General features: G+C 43.8%; 1 protein-coding gene across 1 annotated transcript in view; it reads right to left on the bottom strand.

The window, feature by feature from the left end:
• Positions 1 to 496: 496 nt before the first annotated feature.
• The window catches only part of LOC106565431 (advillin), a 29,682-nt gene continuing 8,862 nt past the window's right edge, over positions 497 to 21,316 (bottom strand). The window contains exons 10-20 of the mRNA XM_014132556.2: positions 21,153 to 21,306; positions 13,552 to 13,652; positions 13,296 to 13,433; positions 13,008 to 13,166; positions 12,167 to 12,346; positions 11,819 to 11,970; positions 11,447 to 11,591; positions 11,121 to 11,309; positions 10,904 to 10,972; positions 1,381 to 1,491; positions 497 to 1,113 (exon numbers count right to left, since the gene is read on the bottom strand). Coding sequence (XP_013988031.2) covers positions 1,000 to 1,113; positions 1,381 to 1,491; positions 10,904 to 10,972; positions 11,121 to 11,309; positions 11,447 to 11,591; positions 11,819 to 11,970; positions 12,167 to 12,346; positions 13,008 to 13,166; positions 13,296 to 13,433; positions 13,552 to 13,652; positions 21,153 to 21,306 — 1,512 coding nt within the window. The 3' untranslated portion in view covers positions 497 to 999. The remainder of the gene's footprint in view (positions 1,114 to 1,380; positions 1,492 to 10,903; positions 10,973 to 11,120; positions 11,310 to 11,446; positions 11,592 to 11,818; positions 11,971 to 12,166; positions 12,347 to 13,007; positions 13,167 to 13,295; positions 13,434 to 13,551; positions 13,653 to 21,152; positions 21,307 to 21,316) is intronic.

The following is a 21,316-nucleotide window of genomic DNA, read 5'->3' as shown; positions in this document are numbered from 1 at the left end:
TGAAGTTTTGGAATGGCCTAGTCAAAGTCCAGACCTAATCCCAATTGAGGTGTTGTGGCAGGACTTGAAGCAAGTAGTTCATGCTTGAAAACACACCGATGTCGCTGAATTAAAGCACTTCTGCATGGAAGAGTGGGACAAAATTCTTCAACTACAGGAAAGATTTAGTTGGAGTCATTGCAGCTAAGGGTGGCACAACCAGTTATTGATTGTAAGGGAGCAATTACTTTTTCACACAGGGGCATTGGGTGTTGTATAACTTTGTTTATGAAATACTTATGTAATTGTTGTGTTATTTCTTGACTCAGGTTCCCTTTATCTAATATTAGGTTCTGGTTGAAGATCTGATAACATTCAGTATAAAAAAAATATGCAAAAGTAGAGACAATCAGAAAGGGGGCAAATACCTTTTCACAGCTCTGTACATTTCTGTTATAATTTTTTTGGGGCATAAAATATATATTCAAAACAATTAAATCATACATATGAATGAGTGTTTGACTTTGACATTATTAACAACAATTTATTGAAGCTGGATGGGGAGGTGTACTCTAACTCAGGACTTATGCACTACAAGATGAGATACACATAACATTTCCCCTTTTTTATTTGTATATTAAGTCCCTCCATACCATATTACATTCAACAAAACTACAGGAGATATGGTAGTAGTGTGTGGTCGGAACTCAGAAGAGTCAATAAAACAATCATTCAGAATACACATTGACTTTTGGATTAGGTTGATCGTATTCAACATGGACATCTATATGCTTAATTGAGAGGCAGACATACAGTATATAGTACAATATAGGGACATCTTTTTTAAATGCACAATTAGGAACAGACAAGTGCAGGTTTTTTTGTTGTTGTTGACCAACTGTCATTAGATTGAAATAATAAGACATCAATTGAAATTCATTTTGAACAAAGTACAATTAGTATGCTTGGCAAATTTAAACATCTGGAAATTGGTACAACATGATGAGAGATGAATTCCCCTTAAAATAAGCCTTTGCCTTTTTTAATGCTCAGCTGCTTCCATTGAGGCAGGCTGGCAAAGTGGTCTTTAGACATTCCAAATATGGCACTGAAGTCTGAGTCTGAGAGATGTTTCTGGAAGACAGAGGAAGGAGGAAAGAGAGAGAGATCGAGAGAGAAGGAGACCATTGTTATTTTTCAAGGCAACATTCAAGTGTAAAGAATACATTTGTCAAGACACTTTATTTAAAACCAGCTATAATACACCGTAACTCATGGTAGTGTATGAAGGAATCTACTTTTCACACTTAAAAAACTACCGAGCAATATTGCATCTGAGTGTATCAGTGTGGCAGTACTTTGAACACTAGTCACTTCATTATAGCAGCTCAGAACACCGACCTCCTTCTGGGTGGGGTCGACACCCTCAGGCAGCTCATTGGCTAGTTTGTTGATCAGGTCCACTGGTGGGTAAGACTGGAAGCTTTTCCTGGTCTCAACACCATTCTGCCCCTGAGAGAAAATAATTTTATTCAGGTTTGTCTGCACAAAAATGTTAACACAACGGTTGTCGAGTTACTACATAATAGTTGTGTAATCATTTTTCTTCATACAAGCTCTCTGTTGTAGCCTATCACAAAACTAGCAGTTGTATCACAACCAAAATGGCTTGTAAATGTGTTGTACAACCTTACCCACTGTCCACAAACATCAGTTCAATGCAGTGGGGAACCATGAGTTCACGTTGTATTTGTTTTTTGATGTATTTTATGAAATTGTATATGTAGAGCTCTCATGTAAAAGAGACACTGGTCTCAATGTAGACATGTTTTTTATTACATTACATTTCGTTTTGATTTCTATTTCATCTTTAGAATCATTTTTTTATGATCTTCTGATTTCATTAATACTAAAGAGAAAACAATATCCAATCAGGATTTTATTTGGTGGTCCATTGGTAAAAAAATCTAGCTAGTCCTGCCAGCCATTGGCCTTCAAAATCTGGACAGAAGTCCTCTGCCATTCAACCAAAGACAGGCTAAAACTGCTTCTCTAATAGAAATCCCTGATCACACTTGTAGGCAATGTCATGGCAACATTGTCTAGCAATGCTCGTGCTCCGAACTGCGCATGTGCAGCCATCAAATCAAAGGCACTCCTTCAATATAAAGTTATTTTTGACAAAATTGAAAGCGTCTCAGTTTGCAATTTTCATTGGGTTGGAGCAATAACATGTTCAACTACTTAAGACATTGGCTCAAATCTAGGTTGTGCCTTTAGATTCCGCTAAAATTAACAACTCAGGAAAAATGTTTAACTTCTTTCATTGACTTCTCTAACCCCAGCCTGGTCTGCTTGGTCTGGTTCACAAGCATTCCCAGAAGTCTCGCAATGTTGTGCCTCTGGGTTTAGAAACTCTGTGGTTCAACTGTATCAGAGCAGAATTTTGCCAAGAGATGAGTTCAGATTGGTTTGCCATGTAGCGTGCTTCTGTATATAATATGAGCTGCTCGGTATGTGTAGGTAATTCTTTCTAACGCATATGTTTTAAAGATATCACAAAGAACTGCAAAAGTGTTGCAAATGCTTTCCACTTTCTGGAGGACGATCATGCCTTGCTGACTCTGACTCTGAAAAAAATCTGACAATGAGGAAATACCTGATTTAGGTAAAAACATTTTCATTGAACCAGACATTGTCGAGTCTTCTGATGACAGTGATGGGGGAAGAAACAGCGATCAACAGTTTTGTTGCCATGGAAGAAGTTGACCGAGTTTTGAAATCAGTGGAATGCCCGGTAAAAGCAGAGTATGATAGCTAAGGAGATGGAGAAAATTCTGGCTTTTGATTGCAAATATGCGGAGGGAGTATAAGAGAGAATACAGAGGGCTGTTGTATAAAACACCTGTCTCCGGATTACATCTGCAAACTAAGGGTAACAATGGCATCCGTGACAGAGAGGGAGAAGCGTTCATCCATCCTGTCACGTCTGTCACGTGCTCAGTGTGAACCTGCTTTCATCTGTGAAGAGCACAGGGCGCCAGTGGCGAATTTGCCAATCTTGGTGTTCTCTGGCAAATGCCAAACGTCCTGCACGGTGTAGGGCTGTAAGCACAACCCCCACCTGTGGACGTCGGGCCCTCATACCACCCTCATGGAGTCTGTTTCTGACCGTTTGAGCAGACACATGCACATTTGTGGCCTGCTGGAGGTCATTTTGCAGGGCTCTGGCAGTACTTCTCCTGCTCCTCCTTGCACAAAGGTGGAGGTAGCGGTCCTGCTGCTGGGTTGTTGCCCTCCTACGGCCTCCTCCACGTCTCCTGATGTACTGGCTTGTCTCCTGGTAGCGCCTCCATGCTCTGGACAATACGCTGACAGACACAGCAAACCTTCTTGCCACAGCTCGCATTGATGTGCCATCCTGGATGAGCTGCACTACCTGACTTGTGTGGGTTGTAGACTCCGTCTCATGCTACCACTAGAGTGAAAGCACCACCAGCATTCAAAAGTGACCAAAACATCAGCCAGGAAGCATAGGAACTGAGAAGTGGTCTGTGGTCCCCACCTGCAGAACCACTCCTTTATTGGGGGTGTCTTGCTAATTCCCTATAATTTCCACCTGTCGTCTATTCCATTTGCACAACAGCATGTGAAATGTATTGTCAATCAGTGTTGCTTCCTAAGTGGACAGTTTGATTTCACAGAAGTGTGATTGACTTGGAGTTACATTGTGTTGTTTAAGTGTTCCCTTTATTTTTTTGAGCAGTGTATATAGTACCAATCAAAAGTTTGAAACACACCTACTCATTCAAGGGGTTTTCTTTATTTTTACTATTTCTACATTGTATAATAATAGTGAAGACATCAAAACTATGAAATAACACATGGAATCATGTAGTAACCAAAAAACTGTCACACAAATCAAAATATATTTTATATTTGAGATTCTTCAAAGTAGCCACCCTTTGCCTTGATGACAGTTTTGCACACTCTTGGCATTCTGTCAACCAGCTTCATGAGGTAGTCACCTGGAATGCATTTCAATTAACAGGTGTGCCTTGTTAAAAGTACATTTGTGGAATTTCTTTCCTTCTTATTGCGTTTGAGCCAATCAGTTGTGTTGTGACAAGGCAGGGGTGGTATACAGAAGATTGCCCTATTTGGTAAAAGACCAAGTCCATATTATGGCAAGAACAGCTCAAATAAGCAAAGAGAAACAACAGTCCATCATTACTTTAAGACATGAAGGTCAGTCAATGCGAAAACTTTCAAGAACTTTGAAAGTTTCTACAAGTGCAGTCAAAAAAAACATCAAGCACTATGATGAAACTGGCTCTCGTGAGGACCGCCATAGGAAAGGAAAATCCAGAGTTACCTCTGCTGCAGAGGATAAGTTCATTAGAGTGACCAGCCTCAGAAATCGGCAATTAACTACACCTCAGATTGCAGCCAAAATAAATGCTTCACATAGTTCAAGTAACAGAAAAATCTCAACATCAACTGTTCAGAGGAGACTGCATGAATCAGGCCTTCATGGTCGAATTGCTGCAAAGAAACCACTACTAAAGGACACCAATAATAAGAAGAGAATTGCTTCGGCCAAGAAACACGAGCAATGGATATTAGACCGGTGGAAATCTATCCTTTGGTCTGATTTGAGATTTTTGGTTCAAACCACCGTGTCTTTGTGAGACGCAGAGTAGGTGAACGGATGATCTCCGCATGTGTGGTTCCCACCGTGAAGCATGGAGGAGGAGGTGGGATGGTGCTTTGCTGGTGACACTGTCAGTGATTTATTTAGAATTCAAAGCACACTTAACCAGCATGGCTACAACAGCATTCTGCAGCGGTACACCATCCCATCTGGTTTGTGCTTAGTGGGACTATCATTTGTTTTTCAACAGGACAATGACCCAAAACGTACCTCCAGGCTGTGTAAGGGATATTTGACCAAGAAGGAGAGTGATGGAGTGCTGCATCAGATGACCTGGCCTCCACAATCACCCGACCTCAACCCAATTGAGATGTTTTGGTATAAGTTGTACCGCAGAGTGAAGGAAAAGCAGCCAACAAGTGCTCAGGATATGTGGGAACTCCTTCAAGACTGTTGGAAAAGCATTCCAGGTGAAGCTGGTTGAGAGAATGCCAAGACTGTGCAAAGCTGTCATCAAGGCAAAGGGTTTTTGGGGGGGGTTGTATCATTTGATTTAGACAACATGCCTACCACTTGGAAGATGCAAAATATTTTTTATTGGAAAAACAAACAAGAAATAAGACAATGAAACTGAAAACTTGAGTGTTCATAACTAAGTCACCTTTTGCAGCAATGACAGCTGCAAGTCTCTTGGGGTATGTCTCTACAAGCTTGGCACATCTAGCCACTGGGATTTTTTGCCCATTCTTCAAGGCAAAACTGCTCCAGCTCCTTCAAGTTGGATGGGTTCCGCTGGTGTACAGCAATCTTTAAGTCATACCACAGATTCTCAATTGGATTGAACTATGGGCTTTGACTAGGCCATTCCAAGACATTTAAATGTTTCCCCTTAAACCACTTGAGTGTTGCTTTAGCAGTATGTTTAGGGTTATTGTCCTGCTGGAAAGTGAACCTCTGTCCCAGTCTCAAATCTCTGGAAGACTGAAACAGGTTTCCCTCAAGAATTTCCCTGTATTTATCACCATCCACTATTCCATCAATTCTGACCAGTTTCACAGTCCCTGCTGATGAAAAACATCCCCAGAGCATGATGCTGCCACCACCATGCTTCACCATGATGGTGTTCTCGGGGTGATGAGAGGTGTTGGATTTGCGCCAGACATAGCTCCCACATGCCTTTTGATGAATGCCAAACGTGTTTGCTTATTTTATTTTTTAATCAATGGCTTTTTTCTGGCCACTCTTCCATAAAGCCCAGCTCTGTGGAGTGTACCCTAAAGTGGTCCTATGGACAGATTCTCCAATCTCCGCTGTGGAGCTTTGCAGCTCCTTCAGGGTTATCTTTGGTCTCTTTGTTGCCTCTCTGGTTAATGCCCTCCTTGCCCTGGTCCGTGAGTTTTGGTGGGTGGCCCTCTCTTGGCAGGTTTGTTGTGGTGCCATATTCTTTCAATTTTTTAATAATGGATTGAATGGTGCTCCGTGGGATGTTTGAAAGTTTCTGATATTTTTTTATTACCCAACCCTGATCTGTTCTTCTCCACAACTTTGTCCCTGACCTGTTTGGAGAGCTCCTTGGTCTTCATGGTGCCGCTTGCTTGGTGGTGCCCCTTTACTTAGTGGTGTTGCAGACTCTGGGGCCTTTCAGGACAGGTGTATGCAGTTGAAGCCGGAAGTTGACATACACCTTAGCCAAATACATTTAAACTCAGTTTTTCACAATTCCTGACATTTAATCCTAGTAAAAATTCCCTGTCTTAGGTCAGTTAGGATCACCACTTTATTTAAAAAATGTGAAATGTCAGAATAATAGTAGAGAGTGATTTATTTCAGCTTTTATTTCTTTCATCACATTCCCAGTGGGTCAGAAGTTTACATACACTCAATGAGTGTTTGGTAGCATTGCCTTTAAATTGTTTAACGTGGGTCAAACGTTTCGGGTTGCCTTCCACAAGCTTTCCACAATAAATTGGGTGAAATTTGGCCCATTCCTCCTGGCAGAGCTGGTGTAACTGAGTCAGGTTTGTAGGCCTCCATGCTCGCACACGTTTTTTTCAGTTCTGCCCACAAATGTTCTATAGGATTGAGGTCAGGGCTTTGTGATGGCCACTCCAATACCTTGACTTTGTTGTCCTTAAGCCATTTTGCCACAACTTTGGAAGTATGCTTGGGGTCATTGCCCATTTGGAAGAGCCATTTGCGACCAAGCTTTAACTTCCTGACTGATGTCTTGAGATGTTGCTTCAATATATCCACATACTTTTCCTGCCTCATGATGCCATTTATTTTGTGAAGTGCACTAGTCCCTCCTGCAGCAAAGCACCCCCACAACATGATGCTGCCACCCCCGTGCTTCACGGTTGGGATGTTGTTCTTCGGCTTGCAACCCTCCCCCTTTTTCCTCCAAACATAATGATGGTCATTATGGCCAAATAGTTCTATTTTTGTTTCATCAGACCAGAGGACATTTCTCCACAAAGTACAATCTTTGTCCCCATGTGCAGTTGCAAACCGTAGTCTGGCTTTTTTATGGCGGTTTTGGAGCAGTGGCTTCTTCCTTGTTGAGCAGCCTTTCAGGTTATGTCGATATAGGACTCGTTTTACTGTGGATATAGATACTTTTGTACCTTTTTCCTCCAGCATCTTCACAAGGTCCTTTGCTGTTGTTCCCATGGTGTTTATACTTGCATACTGTTGTTTGTACAGATGAACATGGTACCTTCAGGCATTTGGAAATTGCTCCCAAGGATGAACCAGACTTGTGGAGGTCTAAAAAAAAGATTCTGCGGTCTTGGCTGATTTCTTTTGATTTTTCCATGATGTCAAGCAAAGAGGCACTGAGTTTGAAGGTAGGCCTTGAAATGCATCCACACATACACCTCCAATTGACTCAAATGATGTAAATTAGCCTATCAGAAGCTTCTAAAGTCATGACATCATTTTCTGGAATTTTCCAAGCTGTTTAAAGGTGCAGTCAACTTAGTGTGTGTAAACTGATGACCCACTGGAATTGTGATATACTGAAATAATCTGCCTGTAAACAATTGTTGGAAAAATGACTTGTGTCATGCACAAAGTAGATTTCCTTACCGACTTGCCAAAACTATAGTTTGTTAACAAGAAATTTGTGGAGTGGTTGAAAAATGAGTTTCAATGACTCCAACCTAAGTGTATGTAAACTTCCGACTTCAACTGTATATACTGAGATCATGTGACAGATTAGGTGACACTTTGATTGCACACAGGTGGACTTTATTTAACTAATTATGTCACTTCTGAAGGTAATTGGTTGCACCAGATCTTATTTATGATAGCACGCACCACTTTTCGCACCACTTTTCCGTTTCCCTTCACCCATTTGGACTATTTTGTGTATGTCCATTACACAAAATCCAAATAAAAATCAATTTAAAGGACAGATTGTAAAGCAAAAAAATAGGAAAAACGCCAATGGGGATGAATACTTTTGCAAGGCACTGTAAGAGAACTAACGGGACTGCCCCGGGGGAGAACCCAAACGACGTGTACTATGGTGCATTAAGTTGGAACCTCTCCAGCTTGCTGATATGAAAGAATTATTTATTTAATATTAACTTCGGGTGTCCCTGGCGATAATTTCCACGACACTGGTAAGCCTCTGGGCAGAGGCAGTCGGCCTACAATGCTGGCATATGCCTTGTTACAATAACCTAAGTATATAACATGATTGACACGACCGTAATAATCATCATGAAACGGCCTTGGAGTGCCATAAATTTAAGCCAACATAATTCATTATTTTACATTAACCTATTTAATTGCATTGATATGGCTTAATTGATCATAGTCTAGACTTGTTATAGTTGCAAATACCACGCAGTTGCACCAGGGAAATTTTAACCAACCAGATTTTTTTTGCAGGTACTCTGTTTCCCCCATTTATTGATATATGAATTTCCCATCATGAAAATGTATCCCCCTTCCCCAATCAAATTCCTTCCATCGATACCACACAAAAAATGCAGACAAATACAACTTTTTACTACAATCTGGCAACCCTCATAAAATCCGACATAGCACAAGTATCCCAAAGTATTAAGCGAAAACAAAAATAGAAAACATCATTGGCATTAATAAAAAATAAAAAAATATAAGGCTACTATTATATTATAAGTATTTCGGTCACAACCTGGTTGATTACTAATATTGGGTTAACACTTTTTTTAAATGTTTATAAATAAATGTTTGACTCAAAAAAGGCAGTGTAGAACCCCATTGCCCAAAAATGCATTGCTCCAATAACTTTCATAAGATTGTTCTGAAGTTTCCCCCACAAAATGTATTTTCCTATGAATGAAGTCGTACATTTTTTCTTCTTCTACGAATTCAGTCGCAAAAAATGGTTGTATTTTCACACGAATTAAGCCACACAAAAACGCAAAAAACGCATGAAATCTGCTGAAATAGTTCTAATATATATTTGCACAAATTGAGTGTGAGATTGTGTTGATGTAACAGACATATTTAGGCAACTGAACGAACTGAACGCAAGCATGCAGGAGAAATACAAAAACATTCATACAGATGAGTGACCGAATCAGTTGATTCAGAGGAAATAATTCTTATTCGAGAGAGAGACTTTCAAAACCGAACCAAGAGCCCTTCCTTCGGCTGTGCATGTTTCTAACAGAAAACATATTCTGTAAGTGTCCCACACGAGTGTTGACTGTTCACCTTAAACGCTTGGAAGAGCACTTTCAGACCTACTTCCCAATCCGTTTGACTGTGATCCTGGCTCAGTTGACATGCATGTAAGTGAAATCGAACAGCCGATTGAGCTTTCATGTGACCGAATGCAGCAGACAACACATTCATGGGTCACTACGGATGAGTTCCGGTTCTTGACTCAAAGGGAATAAATACCCTGCCGTCTCTCCCTGAGAGGTTATGTGCGCACTGTCGACCACGTCCGTGACTTTGAGAAGCTCCGACGCCACATGCATCAAGCACACCAATCTCATTAGTGGTGGGACATTATGTCAGATTAATTTGCAATTGACTGTCATAGCCCCACATTAAAAGTATATGACGGTGAGTTGAGAAGACAATCAGAAATACTGTTATAATGTTTTTCAAGTGACTGCCATAGCCCCAATTAAAAAAGTTAACATTGGCTGTTAATTACATACTTTTTTTCACATGATTGGGGTCACGATAATTTGGGGTCGTGGGCCCAAATGGTTTGGGAACCCCTGGGTTAGTGTGATGAACGTGATCAAATATATTTGCAATGGGAAGTAATAGCTGGTTTGTTCATTTCATTTTGGAAATTAAATGGTTGTGATTTTGCATTGTTATGATTTCATGGGGCCTGCTGGAGTGAATGGGCTGCTTATTCTTTAACATTATTTGATGCTGTGTGTGACTGTTGTCTATCAGCTGTGTCTATGTGTTTGACCAAAACTGTCTCTCCTTCAGCGCCATGGAGTGCAGAGGTATTACGGTCGCTGTCCTTTCAGCACCATGAGCCAGTCACCTTTGATGTGACACTGTCGTTGTCACTATTGGTGATAGTGGTGCTAGGTTACTATTGGTTGTATAAACAGTGTGTTTTTAGTTTTGCTGGTCTCATTATTTTATGCTATGTGTCACATGTTGTGTCCATGCCAGGTTCCGGCTCTGTGTGTGCGACAGCCCAAAACGCAGCCAGGCTTATTTTATTCATTCGTAATGTCATCAAAAATAATTGCTCCTCTGGTCCGACTACAGAAGATATAACGTCGGGCGCATTAAGTGATGTTATTTTCTTTGATACAATGTATTGGAATATCTTTGGTCCCTCTGAAGGTCTAGGTCCTATAGTCACGGTTCGCCACTGGTTCAACGTCTAGTTTTGATTTACATTTGGTTGAGTTGTCAACTAACGTGAATTCAATGTGAAATCAACAAAACATTTCACCATTTCATTGGATTTACTGTAGGTTAAAAGTTTGGTGAAAAATGTATGAAATGTTGATGACATTTTGCAAATCCAATGAGTTTTCCACATTGATTCAACACCATCACATTGCGTTTTTTTGTTGAAATGATGTGGGAACAACGTTGATACAACCAGCTTTTTCCCAGTGGGAAATGTGTATGGGGCCAATAAAATTGATGTAACCATGAGTCTTTTGGGTTGAGTTCACAGCAAGGTTAGGTAAATGGATTTTCTGGATCCAGCTCATCATTGTCTCAATCCCACTCGTTATACCAAGTTTTGGTGAGTACATAGATAAATACAATTGTGCTTACATTTGTGATCCTTACGAGGGATGTCACCTCACCCAACTCTTTCTTCAGCTCTTCGTACGTTTTCCCACCCTAACACAAAACATGCGTGTACAGTATTATTTATGGAATATATTAACTTAAACAGTTGTGTACACTATTTGACACACACACAGAAATACACACACACGCAAACAGACCAAGAGTTCATCTGTAAGAGAAGGAGATCATTTACACTCACACTCCATTTGGAGGGGTCCCAGGCGGTGAACCAGCCGGTGAAGGTGGGGGGTTCATACCGCTGCTTGATGAGGAGGATAGGGGTGTCAGGGTCCCGGGACCCTGGGTGGGTACGCAGGTACTCCTGACTGGTGACCACCGCTTCCTTCCTCTCCACCTCATTGGCCTCGTTCCCCACCCAGAGGAAGACCTGGATGCAACATCAAATATCTGATGACGGCCCACAAATGGGTGCTTGGCAGTGGTCTAATAGTATTATAGTCTAATGTTTGGACCTAAACACTGAAGAAGGCTGTTAAAATGACATTTTAATAATACAAACTGTACCTGGTCCCACGTGTCTAGCAGCATGACATCATCCTCACTGAGGTCATCCTGGGTGAACTGGGTCACCTCGGTAACGATGAAACGGCCAGTCTTATTGGAGCATTCAAAGAGGCGCGGCTGATGATCCAGAGCAGCCTGCTGTAGTCTTTCACACACAAGACACAAGACACACACAGAGAACACATACAACTTTACATACACCACACTGTTTACTTAAAATGCATAATATCTAGCACAGTGAATTACAATACATCAATTGTACATGGTTAGGACGCAGTCACTTTACTAACTTCGTACAGCTGCTCCCATTGACATTTTATTAGATAATATTTGGTTGAAATACAGATTATGGCAAGGCAACTTGTGTATTACCTCTTGCTGTTGGCATAAGGGGCCTTCCCTCCAAGTAAATTCCAGAATTCAATGTGCTCCTGACCCTCTGCCATGATCACTTCAGCAGTCGAGTGCTGTCCAATCACAGAGCTGACCTCCTTAGCCATGGCCCTCTCATCCCCACTTGATCCCTGACCAATCAGAGAGAGACTATTAGACAAAATGTTGTACCATCTCTATATCTCTGTGTCTGTGTCCCAAAAGGCAACCTATTCCTACTTATTTTGACCATTGGACCCTGGTCATTTGGCACACGCACAGTATCTCTAAGCTGCTATATCTGTAGTATCCACAACTTCATATACCTAATTCCCCTCCCAACAGTACCTTGCCACACCACAGGTGAATCCCTGACTGGCTCCTCAGCAGAAAGACATCGTTGGAGTTGAGCGAAGCTGCTAGGGCAGGCACCTCGATGGCTTTGGTGTTAGAGGCATCAGAACCGCGGACCTGGAACAATCTGACGGATGGCTCTGGGTCAGACACGCCTTTTCTGGAGGTACCGCCCTGAAGAACAGAAGATGAGGAAAGCAGGTGTCACACCCTGATCTGTTTCACCTGTCTTTGTGTTGTCTTCCCCCCCCTCAGGTGTCGCCAATTTTCCCCCTTATCCCCAGTGTATATATGCCTGTGTTCTCTGTTTGTCTGTTGCCTGTTTGTTTTGTTTCGTGAAACCTACCAGCGTTTTCCCCCTTGCTCATGTCTGTTCAGTTTTCTGTTTTCTAGTTTTTCCCGGTTTTGACTTTTCTGCCTGTCCCGACCCTGAGCCTGCCTGCCTTTCTGTACCTTGCCACACAACACTGGATTATTAACCCTTGGCTGCTCTGACCCTGAGACTGCATGCCGTTCTGGACCTTTTGAACCCTATCTGGATTAATGACGTCTGCCTGCTGTTGACCTGTCTTTTTGCCTGCCCATGTATTAGTAATAAACATTTTTTACTTCGACACTGTCTGCATCTGGGTCTTACCCTGAAACGTGATAGCAAGTCAGGTTTGATTTAAATGTACAGTATGTGGTAATAAATTACTTAATGGTTAGAAATCCTATATCAACCTATAATCATGGTTAAACCAAAGACAATCCATTGCTATCAGATAATGACAACCAGTTTCACAATATTTACATTTTATCATTGTACCATTAAATCAAAACAAAATTGTCTCACCTCAAAGATAACCATTTTACCCTTGAACATGGCCATAAAGTGTCTGGGTTCCTTGCCCATGGTGATCCTCACTTGTACAGGCTGGTTGCCATACTTTTGATCCAGGGCCACGGCCTGGAAGGCAGATGCTGCTATCTCATCCTGAGAGGCATGGCGCCCCTAAAACAAAATATTTATTTATAAAATGATGAGGAATTTAGCTCTAAAGGTATGCCATTTTGTTGCCATTTTATTACAAATACAAATATTCAACTTTGTGTGTTCTACAATGGCAGTGAGCTCCCTTACTTGCCACATGTAGAGGAGGTAGTTTAGCTTGTTGTGGACCTCATAAGTGTAGAGCACCAGGTAGCAGTCTCCTCCATAGAAGAAGCCATGCCACTGGGGTTCCACTGGGACCAGCTCCAGGTCCTCGATACGCCACACCTGCACGTGTCACAGAGAGTGTTACAAATGTCTACAAGTAACAAACGGTGAGTAGAATGACGGCGAGATATCTTGGAACAAATGACATAAATCCGAGTTAACGTTTTGGTGAGTTTACCTCCACCTGACCAGTGCCATCGTCCACCATGCGCTCCTGTGCCGCTACTTCTGGCATCACATGCATCCGTGTGGCATCAAACTTCTCCTGAGTCACAATGGCTAAGGTGTATATGTAGGTAAGACAGTGTAGAATCACAAAGACAAGGTAAGGAATTAGATACTAAAGGTAGTAATTGCCAAGCACTCACATCTCAATCATACATCAAAAAGGAAGAAAGGTACACTCAGAAAAAAGGGTTCCAAATGGGTTCTTTGCAGAGGGATAGGGGTCTACTGAAAACAATTTTCATCTGAAGAACCCATTTTTGAAGACATGGGTTCTTTGTAAGGCAAAGGGTTCTACCAAGAACCTTTTTCATCTTATTAAGAACCATTGTTGGAAGAAAGGGTTCTTTGATAATTCTTTGGAAGGGCAAGAAGGATTCTTTGGAAGGCAAGAAGGTTTTAAATAAAACCCTTCTGAATCCGAATTAATGTTTTTTTTTCTTCTTTTTAATAGTGCCGTGAGCATGAAGGTTTACCTCAGTGCATAAACTTTAACCCTCTAGAGTTGAAAAAGACTGAAACAGAGAAGTGAAAGTGATCGTGTGAAATTATGAAGTGAGTGGACAGAGAAATACAGCTTCATTCTATCCAATCAGAGCAGTAGGGTCCTACAGCTAGTCTTTCTCTTTACAGACATGCAAACTAGCCAGTTGAGTTATTTAGACCACGTAGTACCTCACTTGACTGATTGACATGAGAAAGATGCGTGCTGGCACTCGAAAAGTAATTTCTTTCAGATCACGGATAATTACAAAAATACTCGGATCATAATCGTATCCAGTAAATTTCCCATATCCGTTTATTATACTTGTTTTGTCCAACTACTCTGCAAACCTCTAACATATTGCACCAATTACTGTGATGGTTTATGTAGTCTCAATTATCAATCTCTCCTACCCTGGCAGTCATTCTGAATGCAGGTCGTGGGTGAATAAAAGTTCCAATTGTTGAATATCCTACCTCTTGCTGGATTCCGATAAGAATTAAACATCAATTTGCACACCTTCATAAGGTGACTTGCAGGCCTGATGTGGCCTGTAAACCAGGTGTTTTCTAAAACCACTGTGTTAAGGTATAACTAGTCCCTCAAAGAAAGGCCTTATGATATGTCCCACTGGGCACACCGCGTAATTTCAACGTGGAAATGTGGGTAATATTTGGTTGAGACGTTGATCAATGAGATTTCAACCTTTATTCACCCACTCAAAAAGACAGCCAGAAATGTGTTGAATTCCCAATGTGTTATCACTATGCTTTCAACTACCTAAAAGCACAACCAAATTCCAATGGAAAACCAGTCAGATTTTCTGGTTTCGTTGTCATCTACATGTGTAATCACTGCGCTTTAAAAGCACAACACAGTTAAAATAGGAGTACATTGTCAGATATTTTGTATTTATACAACAACGTTATGTGTTATCACTGTGCTTCATCTAATAACACAACCAACCAAATTACCTAAATTGCAGTTGAAATTTCATTTAAAGATCATAGTGAGAGTGATCAATGCTGTTTGAGATTCGTACGCAGATTATTATAGCAATTTTGATGACCTCCACAGACCTTCGACCTTTGCATGCACACTTTCTATGATTACATAAGAAGACATTTATAGTTATATTAGGCTAACCTCAAAATGTGGCCATTTTGAGGTTAGTTTAAGATAGCTTAAAGTTTAGGCTATTTACTGTATTACAAAAGTAATATTGAATTGTATTTGGTTGTGTCACGCCTACTCCCGTTGTCCCGCTCCAGTGATCGACGGAAGCAGCAGAAAATCCAAACATCTCCCAGAATGTCGTTGAACAGGGACACCTAATCCTGCAACACCACGACCAACTGGCACAACTGGGTATGGCTATGGATGAGGTCCTCTGCGTTCTCCAACGCCTTGACATCACCCAATGGGCTTCACCTACAACTAGCCAGTCCCCCAGCCCATCCAGCAGTCTGCCCAGGTCAGCGATACCCAGTTGTCCCTCCCAAACAAATATGACGGGACTCCATCTAAATGCTGTGGATTCCTACTCCAGTGCTACCTCTATTTCTTCCATCAGACGGGAGACCCTACCCCTGAGAGATCCGAGGTTGCCATGTAATTTCCCTGCTGACCGGACGGGCGTTGGAGTGGGCCACGGACACCTGGGAGAGAGAAGAGGAGCTGGGTTCCAATGAGAGGTTCATGGCTCTGTTCAGGGTGGTCATCGATCAGCCACCAGAGGGCGGAGAGGGAGGTGAGCACCTACTCCAACTCCAGGAGGGTGCCCAGACCGCTGCGGAGTATGCCCTCACCATTCCGGACCATGGCAGCCTCCAGTGGATTGAATGAGCCGGCGCTCCGTACCCTATTCAGAAGAGGACTGTGCAAAGAGCTCCAGACGGAGCTGGCGTGTCGAAATGACAACCACTCCTTGGATGCACTCACCGCGATGGCCATCCATCTGGACAACCTTCTTCGCGAGTGTGGGGACCCACATCGCCTCTCGCCCCCCTCTTCTGGCCGTCCTGAGACAGAGCCTGAACCCATGGAGGTAGGGTCCACAAACCTCCCGGCGGCAGATCTGGGGCACGGTCCCTACTGTGGTTAGGAGGGGCACCAGCTTCAACAGTGTCCGGTGCGTCCCAACAGGGATCCACGAGGGCAGAGGAACAGCCCCGTGATCAACCGTCTCCCCGGGTAGGCGTGAGTATTCCGTCATTACTTTCCACCAAACGCTTTCGTTTCAATTTCACTGGCTGGATGTCCCTCATGTGTTGTTCTAGCGAACTACGGTGCCACGGGGAATTTCATTGACAAGGCCCTTGCCTCCTCCTTGAACATCACCTCATACCCACTCTCCTCTCATTTTTCAGTTCAAGCACTGGATTGTCGACCACTTGGATCCGGGACAATCACACACATTACAGCACCACTCACCATCACCGTGGGACCCCTGCATCAGAAAAAGCCTTCCCTTCGTCATCATCGAGGCAACCGTACACAAAGTCATCCTCGGCCTCTGTGGCTTCAATGTCACGACCCCACCATCACCTGGTTGAGGATGGAGATCACTGCCTGGGCACCCAGATGTCGGAATACCTGCTTCCCTTACCCTGTGGTTCCACGTCAGTTGAGAGTCCTGTGGTTCCAGGCCAACATCCCAGAGGCTTACCGGGATCTCCAGGACCAGCACCACCTGTCTTTCTCCGCGTCATCCCTGGGACTGTGCCATCGACCTGCTAGCAGATACTGTGCCTCTGTGCAGCCGCATCCACCCCCTGTCGATGGCTGAAACCAAGGCTATGGAGGAATACATCCAGGAGACTCTCCCACAGGGTTTCATCCACCCATCCACCTCCCCTGCGTCGGCTGGCTTTTTCTTCGTGGCCAAGAAGGAGGGAGGTCTACGTCCGTGCATCAACATAGGAGGTCTCAATTCCATCACCACCAAGTACTGCTACCCTCTCCCGTTGGTGCCGGCCGCCATCAAACAGTTCCGTGGGGCCCGTTTTTTTACTAAACTGGACCTGTGGAGTGCCTACAATCTGATCTGCATCCGGGTGGGGCATGAATGGAAAACAGCCGTTACCACGATGTCTGGGCACTACAAGTACTTGGCGATGCCTTATGGATTAGCCAATTCTCCATCGTTGTTCCAGGCATTCGTGAACGAGGTGTTCTGGGACGACCTCCTGGAGAACCACCTATACGTCACAGCGGAGAAGTGCCAGTTCCATCAGGCCGCTGTCTCCTTCTTGGGATACCGGATCAGCCCGCAGGGAGTAGTTATGGATGAAAGGAAGGTTGAGGCAGTCAGGTAATGGCCAGTCCCCAACCACCATAAAGGGACTACAACGGACTACCGTCGCTTCATTAAGAACTTCAGCTCCATCGCCTCTCCTCTCACCTCTCTCCTCAAGGGTGGCCCCCGTAGGTTGGTGTGGAGTCCTGCAGCCGATGAGGCCTTCCGCCTACTGAAGGGGCATTTCACCTCCGCCCCATTTCTGAAACACTCAAATCCTACGCTGCTCTTTGTGGTGGTGGTTGATGCCTCAGAAGTGGGTGTGTGGGCTGTCCAGTCACAACGCCAAGGTAACCCACAAAAACTTTACTACTACAAGAGTGCATACTACTCAAAAAAACTGTCTCCTGCAGAGAGGAACTATGACGTCAGCGACCGGGAGCTCCTGGCGGTGAAGCTGGCACTAGAGGAGTGGAAACACTGGCTGGAGGGCGCCAAGGACCCATTTCTCATCCTCAAAGACCATCGGAACCTGAAGTACCACCAAAGCCGATGCCCTGTTCCGTCTCCACGATTCGGGACAGGTTCCTGTCCAGAGTGCGCCCATCATTCTGCCCTCCCGAATCGTTGCCCCCAGGCTTTGGGACATAGACATGGACATCCGACAGGCTCTGGAGATGGAACCCGCGCCTGCTATTATTGACCAGGGCGCACACATCCCTTGCCGCTGGACACCCAGGTATCACCCGCACCATTCAATCCATCTCCACTAAGTACTGATGGCCCATCTTGGCGCAGGACGTTGCCTGCTACATCAACTCCTGCGCCGTATTTTCCCAAACCAAATCTGCCCGGCACGCTCCAGCAGGGAAGCTCCTTGCCTTCCAGTGCCTCAGCCGCCTTGGTTGATCTCATCTGTCCATTGATTTCATCACTGATCTCCCCTCTTCAGATGATTTCACTACTATTATGGTTATTGTAGACAGATTCTCTAAATCCTGCCGATGTATCCCTCTCTCTAGTCTCCATACCGCTCTCCAGGTTGCTGAGGCACTGTTCCAGCAGGTCTTCCGACAAATTAGCCTACGGAGGACATCGTCTCCGACCATGGCCCCCAATTCACGTCATGGGTATGGAAAGCCTTCATGGAGAAGCTGGGGTTCACGGTCAGCCTCACTTCCGGGTACAGGCCTCAGTCCAATGGGCAGGTGAAGAGGATGACCCAGGAGCTGGGGAGGTTCCAAGTCACTGCTAGGACTAGCAGGGGGAGTGGGCCCGGTTCCTTCCCTGGGCAGAGTACGCCCAGAATTCACTGCATCATTCCTCCACCGGGCTGACCCCCTTCCAGTGTGTCCTGGGAAATCAGCAAGCCCTTGCTCCGTGGACACCAAGGCAGACCGAAGCTCCTGCGGTGGACGAGTGGTTCAGGCGCGCAGAGGTTTGGAACAATGCCCACGTGAGACTCCAGCACACCGTCCACCGCCAGAAGGAGTAGGTGGACCGCCACCACAGTGAGGCTCCCGTGTTTCATCCTGGTGATCGCGTCTGGCCCTCCACCAGGAACCTCCCACTCTGCCTGCCCTGTAAAAATCTGAGCCCCTGGTTTGTGGGGCCGTTCAAGGTCCTCTGGAGGGTCAAAGAGTTAACCTATAGATTACAGCTCCCCCACTAACTACCGGATCTCACCCTCTTTTCATGTTTCCCTCCTCAGGCCGGTGGATCCTGGTCCCCTGGCTAGTGCCTTCCCACTTGACACACCTCCGCCTCCCCTGGACATCGATTGGAGCACTGCCTATGCCTTCAGATCTCTCCTGGACTCCCGACGTCGTGGGGGTCAGCTCCAGTACCTGGTTGACTGGGATGGGTACGGTCTATAGGAGCACTGTTGAGTCCCGGTGGACGACATCCTGGATCCCAACATCATCCGGGATTTCCACCTCCGCCGTCCGGACCAGCTCGCTACTCGCTCTCGGGGGCGGTCCCCCTGGATGGCATCGTCCTGCGGCTGGAGCTGTGCGTCAGGAGGGGGTTACTGTCACGCTTACTCCCGCTCTGGCACTCAACGTCGCTGGTCTACTGACCACCGGTCCTTGCAACCCCCATTACCTACACCTGGCAACCATCATTACGTACACCTGCTCCCCATAGTTATGCACACCTGGACTTCATCAGTACCTTGATTACTCCAACTTTATTTAGCCCTCAATAGCCTCAGACTTCAGGCAGTATTGTTTTTGTTTTCATTCCCAGTACGCTTTTCCTGTTTTGTATGTCTTCATTTTCTTCGTTATTAAACTCACCAACTACACTTGCTTCATGACTCCCTGTGTCTGCGTTACAGGTTGACATGGCAAATTAATAATTGGTGTGTTGGATTCACGTCTATATCTCAACCAAGAATCAAAGTTTGAGAATAGGACTAAATCAAATCAAACTTTTTTTAAAGTGCATTTTAAGTCTGATTCGATTTAGTCCTATTCTTTAACTTTGATTCTTGGTTGAGATGGAGAATCCAACATACTAATGATTAACTTGAAGATTACCAAACTTGAATCAAGTTTGAAACCCTAGGCATATACAGTACCAGTCAAAAGTTTGGACACACCTACTCATTCAAGGGTTTTTCTTTATTTGTACTTTTCTACTTTGTAGAATAATAGTGAAGACTTCAAAACTATGAAATAACACATATGTGACTCACCACCTGGATTCGGTCTTATGTAGCAAAATTTGAAATTGTGTTTTTTACATTGGATAAAAGTAGAGACTCAGAGCTACAAAATGGTATATCATACACTGCATTTTTAAGGAACAATGGGAAAGTAATTCTGCTTTGAAAGTTTTGAAAGTTTTAAACTCACTTTTGACAAAATGGCCTTTGAATGTTTTGGTATCTAGTGAAGAGCTCTTCTTTGTCTACACACATTCAGCATTGTTCACACCCTCTTAATCTTTAGCCCCACCCATCTCGTTTGCTCTCGGAGAGTTCAGAGCGCACACTTGATGCTCTGGCAGATGATTTGTTTACCTATGGATAACATGAAAACAGCCTAACCAGTTCTATTATGGAATCATGTAGTAACCAAAAAAAGTGTTGAACAAATAAAAATATATTTTATATTTGAGATTCTTCAAAGTAGCCGCCTTGATGACAGCTTTGCACACTCTTGGCATTCTCACAACCAGCTTCACCTGGAATGCTTTTCCAACAGTCTTGAAGGAATTCCCACATATGCTGAGCACTTGTTGGCTGCTTTTCCTTCACTCTGCGGTCCAACTCATCCCAAACCATCTCAATTGGGTTGAGGTTGGGGATTGTGGAGGCCACATATGTTATTTCATAGTTGAAGATCTGACGTTGTTTCAAAGGTACAAATTCACCATATTTTATACAAGGTTTGTATATGTTGAAAATTGGTTTCAATGATGACAATTCCGTGTTTCACCCTCATTGATAACTTTTGTTTATCAAATGCGTTTTCCACGTAGATTACACGTCACAATAAGTTGACAAATTAGGTTGAAACAACGTTGATTCAACCAGTTTGTGCCCAGTGTGATGTAATATATTGTCATTAACTGTTTAATTGTAAAGGCTGGTGGAAATGCTCCTCATAGAAGGTTCTAAGAAGAACCTTTTAAAGATGAAGGGGTTCTTATCAGAACTGTTCAAAGAGGGTTCTAGGAAAAACCTTTAGATAATTAAAGGGTTATTGGCACAACCATTTATAGAGGGTTGTAGGAAGAACCCTTATAGTGGGTTCTAGGTATAACCATTTAGAGTTTTTCTAGTGATTGATTTGCTTCTGTTAACTAACATAGAAACACATACCCACTCTCCCCACATTGTGTGTCTTTCCCAGGCCTACAGTCTGGTCCTTCACACTCCAGCTCTGGAACAGCTGCTTAAAGAGGGCCGACTCGGCCCCGTCATTCACTGTCTCCACGTTGGTGGTGGTGGAGTAGTTCTTCAGCTTAATGAACTCCTGTTCACAG

This window comes from Salmo salar, chromosome ssa12, assembly GCF_905237065.1.
Source record: "Salmo salar chromosome ssa12, Ssal_v3.1, whole genome shotgun sequence".
Classification (NCBI taxonomy): Eukaryota; Metazoa; Chordata; class Actinopteri; order Salmoniformes; family Salmonidae; genus Salmo; species Salmo salar.
The sequence above is the reverse complement of the archived record's forward strand: the minus strand, read 5'-3'. Positions and strand labels throughout refer to the sequence as shown.